Source organism: Dicentrarchus labrax, unplaced genomic scaffold (assembly GCF_905237075.1).
Source record: "Dicentrarchus labrax unplaced genomic scaffold, dlabrax2021, whole genome shotgun sequence".
NCBI classification, from domain to species: domain Eukaryota; kingdom Metazoa; phylum Chordata; class Actinopteri; family Moronidae; genus Dicentrarchus; species Dicentrarchus labrax.
Genome location: NW_026136720.1, coordinates 16,362,724 through 16,377,097, shown reverse-complemented (window position 1 = coordinate 16,377,097; position 14,374 = coordinate 16,362,724). Strand labels below are relative to the sequence as shown.

The window sequence follows — 14,374 nt, the reverse complement described above, 5'->3', positions numbered from 1 at the left end:
TCCAACTAAACGGGACGGTAGTCCCAAAGTTGTAAGGTTGGTTTTCCGCCTGGGGATGCTAGGGGGAGCGGGGAAAGTCACCATTAACACCGGAACAGGCCATTTAACCATCCAAATGATTTCTAAACGGGTTTATTAAGTTGAAATAGTTGCCAAATTCCCCTTTAAAGGTTTGGTTAAGACCAATTCTCTGGCCTCTCCTCAACTGTGATAAAAAAGGCAAGACTCTAAAGTCTGTTATGTGTGTTGAACCTAAAAAAACCCCACCCTTCATGCCTTCTACAGTCATTGATCCCTCACTTCTCATTTGCATAATTTAAAATAGTTCTAGCAGGATTTAAGGTGTACTTACCCTTTAAGCTCAGTTAAACAGCAATCAAATTACAGCAACCAAAACATTATAAACATGAGGTCAAGGAAGGTCCTGTCTTAAGGGCAATGTTTCTGCCCAGGTGGAGCACAGACAACTCCCCCCACCTTCCAAATTTCCACATCAATGCCACATGAAATGAAAAAAGTGTAAACTCAAAACACAAGTCCAAATGAAAATGCAAAAATAGCCTTGAAAATAATAGGTACTGCTGAGTTATGTATCAAATGTGTGCATGTGTCATATGAGAACAGCCATTGAGTCTGGCAATCAGTGCTTTATGTGTTCACACAGGGACACGGGAGCTTTATGTTTATAGATGCATTGCCAAATTGTTCTTGCACACCTAATGAATGGGCCCGGTTGTAATGTAATATTTGCGCAAAGTAAATCCGCTCACAGCTTGATGCAAGCATAAATAACAGGCACGATGTTCATTCAGGTTTGCTCTCATTAATAATGCAGGACCCACGGCGCCACAGTAAATGGGTGATTCAATTTCAGCCTGTTGTGTGGGTAATACTGTGATGTCACGGTACAGCCATTTATATGGTTTGCTGAGTATGTGTGTATGTGAATATTTGTGTCACTGTTATATAAGATGTGCATATGCATGTAGGTATATATTGTTTGTTGTCTTTTACCATTTTTTCATCATGCAAAGACAACTGAGTAGTCCAGCTGTTTTCCAGTAACATCTTGCTTTACATTTAGTCACTACAAACACTGCAGCTCTTACTCATGGGCCATTTGACAGTGACTGTTGAGGGAGCAGCGAGTTACTCCTTCCCTTCTCATGCAAACAACTAGAACTGACAAACCTGTAGTCAAACACCATCTTCTCTAAATGTATGTGATTATGAAGGGTAATGTGTTTGTGTGACTCACTATCAATGGCCTCAGAGTTGAAGGTAAGTGCTGTGTCCAGAGACAAACAGTCCACAGTCACCTCCCCACCCTGAATGCGGTACCAGTTGTGCCTCAGAGGGGTTGTGCCATCAAACTTGTCATGGAAACCTGTTCTGGAGCTGTCGTTCATACCAATCAAGACATCGTCCAAAGCCCACTGGGCAGAGTGTTTCCCTACAAGGATGAAAAAAAATATTTTTTTTATATAGAAAACATATTGTTTTATTATTTTATGTGCTTTTCTGTACCCTAATCATGATCTAACCTTGCTGTGGCTGCCACCACCGAAATACTGTGTAGGAGGTTTTGGCTGCAGGTGGCAGCTCGATGGTCACCACCTGGGGCTCCAGGAAGGAACTAAAGTCCAGCTCCCTCAGGAACTGCCACTGGACACCATTGTTGGTAGAGAACTGGACAATGACACCTAGAAACACAAAAAAACAACTGAGTGTATAGTACTTTTAGATGTGAAATAATTTTTCCGTACAACAAGAGTAAATTTAGCAGGAAGTAAAAAGAAACTGTCAAAAAGCCCTGATTGTTACAGACGAGTAGTTTAGTAGGCTGGTAGTGTTTTATCTGATGTCAGGTCAGATGCACAATCTGCTGACTGAACAGAATAGAAGAGACAATACTAGAGTTTGATTCTCTATTAGAAAAGCACTGACAATAAAGACCAGGACCAGATTTGTACCTACACAGCCTTCTGTGGCTGGATCACAAGGATAAAAGACAAAGAGTGAGAAGGAGCAGATGAAGACAAGCCAGTGGTGAACTGATCAGATCAGACGGGGAGCAGCTCTCTATAGACTGCACTGTTAAGGAACAGCCACATGAATGCAGCAGAGGGCCTCAGTACAGTATGTGATAATTACCTTCATTGCGGGATCGTGGCCTGGTGCAAGTGGGCCCCAAACTCTTGCTACCAATTCGAATGTAGAATTGGACCAACCTGTATGTAAACAGTAATAACAAAATTTGAATTTTAAATTAAGCAAACAGTCACAGATTTAACTAGTCTCCAGTGCTTACAGATGAGAGTCTACTGACCGTGTGTTGGTGGTGTCTAGGGGCACTGTACGTGCTTCTCTCCTCCCAGGGCTACTGAAGTAAAGAGCTTTACCCTCACCGATGATGCCACAACCACCTCCAATTTGTCCCCCACTTAGGCTCTGCCAGAGAGGGCTCAGTTTCCCCTCAAAGCCCTCAGTCAGCTCTGTGGGACTGGCTACAGATGGTACGCAACTATCCTGCTCCACTATTGGAAAAACAGGAAATAAAGATATGTGAAAAATATTATCTTGAATAAAATTTCTTTCAGTTTCATCCTCTTCCCTTTACTATCTGTCAATGTACCTGTGTATCCCATATCACAGAAGCAGACTCCAGAAATGCAATCTCCATGTCCCCCACAGTGATTTGGACAGGGTTCAGAGATGTAGACCCCATCTAAGGCAAAAGGTGGAGCATCTCTGTACAAGCTGCTCTCCTGGAACCAACGGAACCTGGTTTTGCTGGGAAAATTAGGGCAAGAGGAAAAAGACAATTACAGTAGACAAATTATGCAAGTTAAATTCTATCAAAACATATCCTGTGAAAGAAAATATATAAAATCACTATTACAACTTTGAAGATCAAATTGCATGCCTGTTACTATCACTACCTGGCTGCAACATTGCGTGGTATGACAACAGTGACCCTGGTCCACTGTTCATAGTCTCCAGTGTTGTATACAGTGGGCTCTCTAAGCTCCCGACCACTGCCCTCACAGACACCTGCCCCTGGGGTTCCTGGGTAACAGCCCTCCCTCACCAAGGCCCAGGTACGACCAGCATCATGGGAGTACTGCAGCAGGACTGGGGCAGACGCGCTGAACTCTGACTCGCAGCCTATGTTCAACTGGTACAGGAAACAGTGGACAGATAATTAAAGAACAATTTCATTTTGATTTAGTAGTACTGTATGCACCTTTACAATACTTTACGCATTTCAAGTTTTTACCTTAAACTGAAGGGTGTAGCCATGGCGCAGGGCAAGGTCCCTGGTGACGGCCACCCTGTCCCCATCAGAACGCCCAAACACCATGGCTGAGGGCGTTGGGGCACAGAAGCTATTGTTGCTTTCCCTCTCCATGCCTTCATTACCCAGCATCAGCCACACACTCATCTGGTTCAGAGGGTAGTCGAATGCTGGTTTCTCGTAAAAGTTCTGCAGAGATAGAAGACAGGCGAGTTTATTGTGGTAACAGGTACCAGTGTCTGCAGCGCAAGATATTTCTCATAAGATAAATGGATACACTTTCGGAAAGATTCAATATTTTATAGCTGTTCTTTCTCAGTTTGGCTGACACTTTCCATTACAAAAAAAGAAGTAATATCTCAACATACAAACTGTAGCTGCTTCACAGAGCACAAACGGCAAGTTAAAAGACAAAATGAGATTCCTGACCTGTGGTAGAGTTGGATTGGCCATTGGGATGATGTGTTTCTCCCTTTCTGACAAAATTATGACATCATCAATTGCCCACTGGTCATATCCATCCCCAGAGTGAAGAGGCTGCCACCAACGAAACCTTGTGGAGGGTGTCTTAGACGCCAAGGGAAGCTCATAGTGGACAAAGCTGAAAACAGAACAAGAGACAGGTTATCTACAGGTTAATCATCACAGACGCATCTTTTTTCCAATAGACTACAAGAAAGAGTAAAATCAGATCTGGTGCACTGCTAAAGATCTGAAATATTAATTCTCCTCTTTCTTCATCCCCAGCTTTCTCACCGAGGCTTAGTGAAGTCAGTGAAGTACATCTCGGCGATGAGGCCCCAGCTGATGCCTCCATCATTGCTGTACTGCAACAGCACTCCTTCCTCCCTGCTGTCGGCCTGGTTACACTCTGCCCAGTCTCCACCCACCCGCAGGTAGAACTGGACAAACTCTGCCCATTCAGTGTCGAGGTCCCAGCTCAACAGCTGCCTCAGCCCAGCCTGACGGCAACACACACGTAAAGTATACATATTATGCATTGAAAATAAAATAGGAGTTGCACGACATAGTACAATACAAGTGTGTTATTTTTTACAGGAGGAGGAGATTTCCCACTTATACAGTATCATGACCAGTGATCAAAATATAAATATCATTTATTCAAATATGTCAATCCTGGAATAAGTGTTACTGCAACACATAGGAGAAGCTGTTTTTTGGTAACAGCTGCAACAAAAACATTTAGAGCTATGTGTGCAGCACCTTCCATCCGAAACATTAGAATTAAGTATTCTACAGAGCCATATGATTACATAAAATCTATGTTTTCAGGGTAGAGGTCAAGGGTCAGCTGTTTTTGGCAGTAAAACTAGAAAGTAATCACAGATACATAATATACCTCCCCCAAGTTTGCACAATCCCCCAAAGTAGTAATTTTAATAACACAAAATACTTTTAATCTGGATCTGGATTTACACCAAAACAAACGTGGACCATGATAAAATTCATGTACCTGATTACTTTCTCAGGAGAAAGTGCCGTAGTGTATGAAAAAATATGAAAATGTTAAAAAATGCTGCATTCTTGTAATGTTAAACAAACTGACCTGTATCTGGATTTGCACCAAACACTTATTCAGTTGTCCCTTTGCCCATGGTATAACTTTCCATCAAACTTTACTTTAATCTGTTGACTTTAACCTTTGTTTTGTTGTTGGATTCCCTGATAACTAACCAAAAACACAACACTTTTGAAGAAGCCAATTCTACAGTTCTTTTACCTTGCTGAAGTACAGGGATGATCCAGATGAGACCACCCCACAGCCCAAGTCAGGGGTGACCACCTCTCCACCAATCACTTCCTGCCATGTGGCTAGCAGTGCATCCTGAGACTCAAAGTCTGAGAGCACACTGGAGGAGAGCGGGGAGGAGGGCTGGCAGTCTGTTCCAGAGAAACCATCATCACACCTACAAGACAAGACAAGACATCTATGCTTTAACATGAATCAAACTAACATTATGCACAACATCAAACATGTTTAGGGGCCTCCATTTTGAATGAATAAGTAATAAAGAGCAAGAATGATAGCTCACCTGCAGTGTCCATGGTCGCACCAACCATGTCCGTGGCACATGTGAGGACACTGCTGGCCGATGTAGATGTCATCCAGGGCCCACTCATCCTGCTCTCCATAGTAGTTCTGGATCCAGCGGAACCGTGTGGCACTGGACCTGAAAACAGGAGGTACACACACACACCCAACTCCAGTTTATGCACGTGACCACAGTGCCATCTTTAAATCCGAGTGCAAATTTTGATAAATGTAGGTATTACGCTACATCCACTGGGGATAGAGATTTATGGACTTAGAGTTCTGGTAGGTAAAGATTAACCTTATCACATGTATGTATGTCTATTTTTCATATGTGTATGTGTGTGCGGGGGATTTGCAGCTGTGTGGAATGAATGTCAGAGAGAGGGCAATGTCATCGCCTCTGTTAAAGGTATAGCGAGGGTGTGAATGTGTGTGCAGTATGGGAACATGTTTGTGCTGTTTGGTGCATGTACAGCAATGATAAATGGCTGTAGAAGCGTAGATAGTCAGGTATATTGGGGATTATATAGCAGGGAGGTTTCTTGGTCCGCTGCTTCGGTGACCCATATCAACTTAGACCACCACCTGATTATACAGAGATGGCCACGACTGTTTTATTATCATTTACTGCCATGACCTTGTGACCTCTCATCACACCCTGCAGGAGATTATACCACCTTTATTTAGGAGCTGGGTAGTAGAATGAAATGGAGGTGGAGGTCACAGTGCTCAGTGAGGGAGGTTTATGTGATTATTTGAGTTGATATATGTGTGAGCTAAGGCTGTAACAGTACATGTACATGTCATAAACTGTTCAGTACAAGATGACTGGTTCAGTATGGTTCAGTCCGTTTCCATTCGCCCTTTAAACTGAATATTTACAGTCTTATTCACCTAATACAATGTAATCACAGTCTTTGTATTGGTACACGCAGAACAATAAAAAAGTTCATCAGGCAAAGCTTTGGCAGTGTGTCAGCTGTTCACTGTTAACTAACACATGTTAGTCAGATTATCTGTGATCAAAGTAGCTTGAATTACTGTTATCGTAAGCACAAAGAAGAAGCCAGAGCTGGAGGACCTTCCCGTATCGTTTAGATTCCATATTTCGGAGAACTATATTTTAAAATTATATTATATTTCTATATTTTTCAAGACAAGTAGTAGTGAACCAGACAGAAATTGTGTGCACCTGATTTGTGTTGGTATCTTTCAAGTCACAAACCCTTTTCTCCACGAGATGAGTGTTTAAGGTTGAGGATATATTATATGGATAGTTTATATTAACTCAAGCTGATTAAAATGTCTCGGGTCGGGGCCCCAGTATTTCACCTGATAGATGTATCAGGGAGACATGTATCAAGGCTGAGTCCTACTGAAGCAGCCAGGGTCCTTTGCTGCATGTCATCCCCTGTCTCTTCCCTGCCTTTACTGTCTGCAGCTATCACTATCAAATATAGCTGAAATGCCAAAAAACATCTTTGGTCCTTTCTGCATTCCTTCAAGTGTGCATGGTTTTATAATTTGGAACATTTGGAAGCAACACAAAAAATACAGCTTTTTGTATACTCAAATACACTCTCTCATCCCCACTTTGTGTTTCTGTGCTTTAAAATCATGGTGTGGTTTGGTGCTGAAAAAGTGTTATAATATTAATATTAATATTACTAATATTACTTGTGAACAAAGCATGCCTTGCTTTTTTAAGTGGAGTTGAGTGAATGTGATATAGCACATTTTCATAGCTGTGTATGGATGTGTGTGTCAGTACAGTGTGTGTGGACATCTAGCCATTAACAGTAATAAGTGTGGATAAGTGTCCTCTTTTTCCAGCTTTATGTTATACACCCGACAACATTTTAGGTTTATTATTCTTGTTAACTGCAAAAAAACAGCATGAAACTAAGATCAGAGAACAAATTATCCCAGAGTGCACTTCATGAATCTTCCCTTCCATTTCTAGTATACAGATGTGCGTCACTTACCATGTCTTTTGAGGCAGAGACAGAGTGATACGTCTCCAGTCTTTGAACTCTGATGGGTGGTAGACACTGGGAGCCGTAAACTCAGAGCAGCTCGGCATGCCAGGCAGACAGGCCTAGGTGAAAGAAGCGATGACTTTCATTACAATACACTTTTTATAACATCCATCTGGGGGGGGGGGGAAGGCATTGCTTAATGTTGAGTATTCAGAATTCATAAAACAAACTTTTTCATCTATAATTGTGGATTTTATTTTTTGTAGCAAAATTTTACAGAAACGAAATTACATACTGCAGACACACCCTGAGGCGGCATTAGCCCAACAGTATAACATATAAAAGACTAATGCAGGATTATAGTATCTCTGACCTTGAACACTGGAAGAAAGCAAGGATTAACAATACAGAACATTCACTGAGTTACATTCTGCACTTGCCAGATGACAGCATTTTCACGCACATGGGAGAATTAGAGAAAATTCACTGATGGAGGACTCATTATGCCCTATTCAATTCCAAAGGCAATAAAAATCTTGGCAGATACTTTGGTGCCTTATGAATATTTATGAGCCAGTTGTGATCACAGAAAATCTTTGTTGAATCATGGGAAGATAATCTGCTTGCTGATTCAAGTATTGCCATGTATTTGCTAATAGTAGGATGATAAAAAGTAATTGCGATAATTTCTCATCTGAAACAAAGTGCCACATTTAAAGACTCTCATTATTTACACATTATTACTGAGGCTGTAATGAGTAAATCAATATTCATGATCATGAATAAATAATATGTTTCCTTGTCTCTATCCACGATGACTTCTACAAGTTTTAGTCATAAACAAAGGTTTAAGTCAGCCTGTGAAAACAAAAGGGGTCGGATGTTAACAATCACTTTACGTGGGGAAATTGAATAGGTTTCACGATCCTTACCTCTTTGACCAGGTGCCAGGTGAGACCGTGATTGGTGGAAAACTCCAGGCGGACCTGAGTGTCAATGTGAGGGGAAGGTTCACGGCCACAGCCCATGACCAATGAGAACTGCAGACTGTAGGATGCTCCGATCTGCATTGACTGAGTTTCCACGTAACGGATACTGGAGCCAGGGCTGGGCTCACCAGAGAAACTAGAGTACAACATGGAGGAAGAGGGGATGTCACACTGTATGTCATATTATACTAAGAACTAAGAATTGACAAATGTTTAACTATTCAATCATGTTCGGAAGAGAGGAAAACCTTTACCCAAACAAAGCATTCAAATGCCACTGCCAAATAATAAACATGAGTATCAGAGCCAAGTCTCCTACCTGAGGGTCCAGTCATGCAGGCAGTAGGGCTGCACGTGTCCAAGATAGAAACCAAGACTCTGAGTGACGTCCAGCACGTTGCTGAAGTCGAGACTTATGGTGTTGAACAGCACAGAGGTCATGCTGATTTCATCCAGGGCCCACACATCGTGACTACGACCTGAATGGTATGGCTGCCACCAGCGGAACTGCACGCCAAATTTACGGGCACCAGACGGGAGTTCGACTGACACAATCCTGGTTGGGGGTAAAGAGTTTATGAAACTGAGCTTTATTGAAACTTAATGGAAACCGCACAAATATAAAAATAGTGAGATTTGGGTATAGTATGGATACAAACAGTTTAGTTGGAATTAATCACACAAGCTGACTGAGACTCTGACTTCGATCTAAAGCCCACATAAACGCAGTCTGCTGTTTGTAAATAATGACCACTTGGACAATCTTAAATAGATTATGACACAATGCGGAGGGCCAAAATAACCAAGATGATGAATGAATGCAGCATCTTATGTCACTCCTTGGTTTCTTATAGCCCAGTCTATTAGCCACAAAGACCTTTTTTTCTCTTTGTCAATACAGATTCCTTTATCATGCTGTTCTGGACAAACAAACATGTTGATGCAATAACAATCATCACTTGGACCTGCAGGTCAGATAGTTTTGTAGACCTTGTCCCTGACTCAATGGCCCCTGTTGACCTTTCTAGTACTGATGAAGAGCTCTGAGACCCTGCCTGTGCAGCTGAAAGCCAGCCCACTTTGTCTTCATTACACACATAGATGGCACTAACTGACTCAATGAGTCCCAGTGGCATTACACCTCCAGCACGCCATTAGCAGTGCAAACGTGTGTGTTAATGGAGTTATAGTGTCTCTGTGGAATCATAAGCATACAAGTGTGTGCAGGCAGACACGCACATCACATGCACACACACTCTAAACATAGGAGGTACCTTGGCTCGTGGAAGCCTTGGTAAGCATAGTGCTGCAGCAGTGTCCAGGTGATGCCGTTGTCTGAGGAGTAATGCAGCAGGACACCCTCTCCTGGCTGGTCTGGGGCGGGACATGAGCTAAGGGTGCTACGGCTGCCCAGGCGAAGCGTAAACTGTAGGTACCTGTGGAGAATGAAAGCAAGAACATGAAAGAAAATGAAAACAAGAAGGAGTAGGGTCAGTTGGGGAGAGGAGGGGAGTACAGTTGCAGTTGGGACAAACAAAGTGGAAAAAGTGGAAATGACACAGAAAGAGAGAAAAGGGCATGTTGATAAATGAGAAGAAGAAAAACATAAGGTGACCAAGAGTGTGTTCAGGAAGGAGAGGTGAGAGAGAACGGGGTAAAAGGGTAGATAAACAGTCATGCAGAGCAGAGAGGTGGGAGGGAGGTGGCAGGATGATGGATGAGATGATTAAATGAATGAGAACAAGATTAGATGAGAGGAGGCAGAAGGAAAGAAAGAGTTAAAAAGAGAAAGAGTGAGTGAGAGTCAGAATTCATATCCATGTAGTCACGTTAACTGTACATAGCACTAATGTAGCGTTAGTTTTCGTCCTCTTATGTGTTCATTTATGTTTTGGCAGATATATTATCATCTATACTAATGAAACATTTATTATAATTTCCATAATTGCCAGTCACCCCCCAGCTCTCTCTGTCCTTGGCTGTGCTTTCAATAGTGCTGCAGTTTCCTCTTTCAGGCAGCTGTTCACTCAATCAGCCAGGAAACTGGCATTAAATATGGCCATCAGGTGGCACACTGAGAGCCGCAACAGGCATAATCAATCTAACACAGATGCCATATCTAACTTCATCGCTCCCTCTCTATCTTTCTCTCTCATATTTTCTTCCTCCCCTTTCATCTCTCCTCTCATCTGCAGTCCTCCCTATGATCATAATCCATCTCCTAGTATAGGAACACAGAGTATGAGGGAAAGAAAGATTGACGAAGGAGGAGAGTGGATAGCTGACTGGCTGGAACATTTGCTGTTTAAATCAGAAGTAAAGACACTTGATCAAGATATCTAAATCTGCTTGTGTGCATGCTGATGTGGATGTATATGTTTGCACAAGAGCGTACATGTGCCTTCCCTCATGTCTCTGCTGAGGTCTGTATGTGAATGAAACAAGTTTCAAGTTTTCATTTTCATTACCTGGCCTGGGAACTATCTAATGGAGCGGTGACCAAATGTCTCCTGCTGTCCCTGTTGAAGACCAAGGCCTTGCCACTGGCTAGCACCCCACAGCCGAAGCTGACCTCAGCCCCACGGAGCGAGGAAAAGCTGTGGTAGGAGGAGAGGCGTGGGCTGGAGAAACCCTCCGACAGGAAAGCCGGGAAGGTCTGGGAGGCAAGCTCACAGGCTGGACCACTGAAACCTGGGTCACATCTGGGAAGTGGGGAAAGGAGCGGAGAGAGAAGAGGAGAAAAAGGAGAGGTAGGAGGCAAAGAGACATTAAAAAGAGTAAGGATATAAACGAGAAAAAGAAGACAGGGATAATGAAAATCCATTAATAAATCATAAACATAATACAATTTGATTAATTTTGAATGGTGATTTGTGCTGTAAGGCATTAGGTGGATAATGAGCAGACTCATTTTGGAGGAGAGACATTGAATTTATTCAGTTTAATAAAAAGCAGATCCTTACTTGCAGCCTGTGCGAGAACAATGTCCTCTCCCAGAGCAGAAACGAAGGCAGGCAGGACCAATATAGACTGAAGCAAAACACAGGCATGTAAATGAAATTTTCTTTTACTGAGAAAAGTCATTTTTTTTGCATATTTAGCTGAGCTATAATAAACTGTATTTTGTAGGTATTATTATTTGGACCTGAAAGGAGAAGGTTTTGAGGCTATTTGTGGTTTCCAAGTAAACAAAAAAATAATTGCTTTTCATGAGTCTACCATATGAACTGTATGTATAGTACTAACCATTGTCTATGGCCCACATGCTGCCTGCTCCAGTGCCAGACTGTTTCCAGCGGAACCGTGTTGTCTCAGTCAGGCCAGCGTTGGGCAGAGGGATAGAGATTCTGGTCCACCTGGAAAGACAAATATGTATATAAATATGTATATATCCAAATATATCCACAGTGACTGACTGACACACAAGCACAGTCACACACGTACAGAGGTGCAGACTCATTCATACCCGCTGTAGTTGTCAGAGGAGTAGATGGTGCTGTGAGGTAGATGGGGTCCGGCACAGAGCTCTGGCAGGCACTCAGTGTGGAGCAGAGACCAGGAGCGACCCTGGTTGGTGGAAAACTCCAGACTCACGCTACCGAAAAATAACAAAGAACATCTTACTGAAACCTAATATACTGTAAAATGATTGAAGTGCTCTGAGCTTAAATTAGAAAAAGAGAAAATTATGATGATTTATCCCTTCTTCTCTTTTATTAAAGCTGCACTGAAATCACTGCAACAGTTTGAACATTGAGGATTTAAATACCCACAAGAAATGTAACATAATCTTACTCCTTGAACTCACATTTCTTATTCTTAGAGACTAACAGAGCTCAGCTTTCTCTAGATGCTGCTGTATAGAAGCATTATGGCATTATGCTCTTAAGATTCCTGTCTGCACCAGCTACCATTATTGACACCAAAATAACAGAGTAAATCTAGGGTGTCTCACTCTGTGTGTGGGGGTCTCCTTTGTTGCAGCCCAATTTCATGATTTTGACTAAAAAAGCAGCAATATTTCCACATGAAAGCACTGCCTAACCTAGTTTCAAAATGTGTCACACCTGTTGGCAGGCTGGTAGGAGCCACAGCCTAGGTTGATGGAGAATTGAGCAACATGTGTGTGGGTGCCAGGCAGCACAGGGAGCAGCTGCATGAAGTCCACAGCCCATACATGGCGGTTGGCACCACCATGTGACTGCTGCTCCAAGCAAAACTGGGTGACGGGTGTTTGTAGCTCAGTGGGCAGTGCCACCGATACCACTGCAGGAGTCTGAGAAAGGAGAAACATAGGATAGAGTGAATACAACAGACCAGAGGGAAGGTACTAATTAGAAAATGATAAAAACTCTTTACATTTTTTCCAATTACAATTTTCCCTAAAATTCTGTTTTGTCGTCATATTTGTTTTACCAACGGTTAAAAATCCCAGCAGGTTCAGTTTACCATCACATAAGACAAAGAAAAGCAGCAACTCACAGATGACAGGCTGGTAAGTAAACATTCTACATTATTGCTTGAATAATATATTTAAGGTCCAGTGTGTAGGATTTAGTGGCATCTAGCAGTTTATTTGCAGATTGCAACTCCTTCGCTTCACCCTCCGCTTCCAAGCACGAAGGAGAAACTACGATGGCTGCAAAATGAGCAAAATCTGTTAACGGCCTTATCTAGAACCAGTGTTTGGTTTGTCCGTTCTGGACTTCTGTAGAAACATAGCGGGGTCAACATGGTGGCCTGCACGGAAGGTAAACCGCAACATCTGTAGATATATAAGGCTCATTCTACGGTAACAAAAACATGAGAAATCTTCTTTTCAGGTTATTATACCCGAAGAAAAAAACATATTTATGCATATTATATTCCATTTCTGCTAATGGATCCTAAATGTTACACACTAGACCTTTAAATGATTCATTGCTGTTCAAAATACCTCACGATTACTAATCTATTAATCATGTAATACTTTCAGCTCTCATAGAAACATACTGTATCAATCAAGTCTGGGAATGGGAATGTGCTGGTTCAGCATGTTTCTGTGAAGAACAGTATGATAGAGCGACTGTTCAAAAGTTCAAACACAAGCTTTTCCAAAGTTTCGATTTTTAATTCATTCTTCAACACTGCTGTTGTGATCTGGAGCATGCAACTGGTGTGTTGCGACCCAAAAGTGGGTTGCAGACTAGTTCTGCATGAGTGTGTGGTCCAAAACAAAAAACCTTTTATATGCTCCACCATAACATGCTGCCACATCATTTAAAGTTTGAATATTTTATATGGTGGAATAGTTGGACTAGGAATTTTAAAAAAACGTGATACACACAGAGAGCACATCTTTTTTGTGTGAATATGTTGAGTATGTCTCACCCTGTAAGAAGAGTATGGAAGGGTGTCAAGCACCACACGTTCCCTCCTGCCTTCAGACCTTCCAAACACAATCACATCGTTCTCATGGGACTCTCCTGGATCACAGTCGCCACCACCTAAACGCAAACACACCTCAAAATGTTTATGCAATGTAACACACAAGGCACCACAAAGAGCAAGGCCATGTACACAAAAATGTAGTAGGAAAAGATATTGTTGTGTTATATTTGTATTATGGATGGAGGACTTCCATACCCATGGTGAAGTAGAAGCGAAGGTTTCCATAAGATGTGGTATCGAGGTAGGGTGTGCACACTCTCCTCCGGCCCTCCTTCTCAAACACTAGAGCTGAGCCTGACTCAATTTCTCCACACTGGGTCCCATAGGCAGCCCCCTCTATGTCCCAGCTGAGTAAAAACAACACAGATAGGGAGGGCTGGTTTAATAAGCAAAAGAAGTTTCTCAACACAAAATGTTTTTATTTATGAGACAGTATTTCAACAAAATTAATAATTCTAAAAAACAAGCCATTCAAGCAATCATTGCCACATGATTTATTACTCTTAAACACTTTAATAACTCATTTGTAGCTCATATTTTTCACAGCCAGATGGTTTATGGGTTTAATCTAGTTTAAAAGTAACAACAAATTAATTCTTGAGATTAAGTTTAGTTAAAGAAG

General features: G+C 42.0%; 1 protein-coding gene across 3 annotated transcripts in view; it reads right to left on the bottom strand.

Annotated features, from left to right (window-relative positions):
* Positions 1-14,374, bottom strand: part of reln (reelin) — a 91,039-nt gene that overhangs the window by 17,361 nt on the left and 59,304 nt on the right. For all 3 annotated transcript variants that reach the window (XM_051382116.1, XM_051382117.1, XM_051382115.1), the window contains exons 12-33: positions 13,948-14,099; positions 13,693-13,808; positions 12,390-12,598; positions 11,789-11,917; positions 11,569-11,678; positions 11,286-11,352; positions 10,791-11,024; positions 9,597-9,758; positions 8,642-8,878; positions 8,266-8,458; positions 7,340-7,452; positions 5,353-5,490; positions 5,040-5,226; positions 4,055-4,260; positions 3,728-3,899; positions 3,281-3,487; positions 2,943-3,178; positions 2,636-2,793; positions 2,330-2,537; positions 2,155-2,231; positions 1,545-1,703; positions 1,259-1,453 (exon numbers count right to left, since the gene is read on the bottom strand). In XM_051382116.1, the coding sequence (XP_051238076.1) occupies positions 1,259-1,453; positions 1,545-1,703; positions 2,155-2,231; positions 2,330-2,537; positions 2,636-2,793; positions 2,943-3,178; positions 3,281-3,487; positions 3,728-3,899; positions 4,055-4,260; positions 5,040-5,226; positions 5,353-5,490; positions 7,340-7,452; positions 8,266-8,458; positions 8,642-8,878; positions 9,597-9,758; positions 10,791-11,024; positions 11,286-11,352; positions 11,569-11,678; positions 11,789-11,917; positions 12,390-12,598; positions 13,693-13,808; positions 13,948-14,099 (3,665 nt within the window). The remainder of the gene's footprint in view (positions 1-1,258; positions 1,454-1,544; positions 1,704-2,154; positions 2,232-2,329; positions 2,538-2,635; positions 2,794-2,942; positions 3,179-3,280; positions 3,488-3,727; positions 3,900-4,054; positions 4,261-5,039; positions 5,227-5,352; positions 5,491-7,339; positions 7,453-8,265; positions 8,459-8,641; positions 8,879-9,596; positions 9,759-10,790; positions 11,025-11,285; positions 11,353-11,568; positions 11,679-11,788; positions 11,918-12,389; positions 12,599-13,692; positions 13,809-13,947; positions 14,100-14,374) is intronic.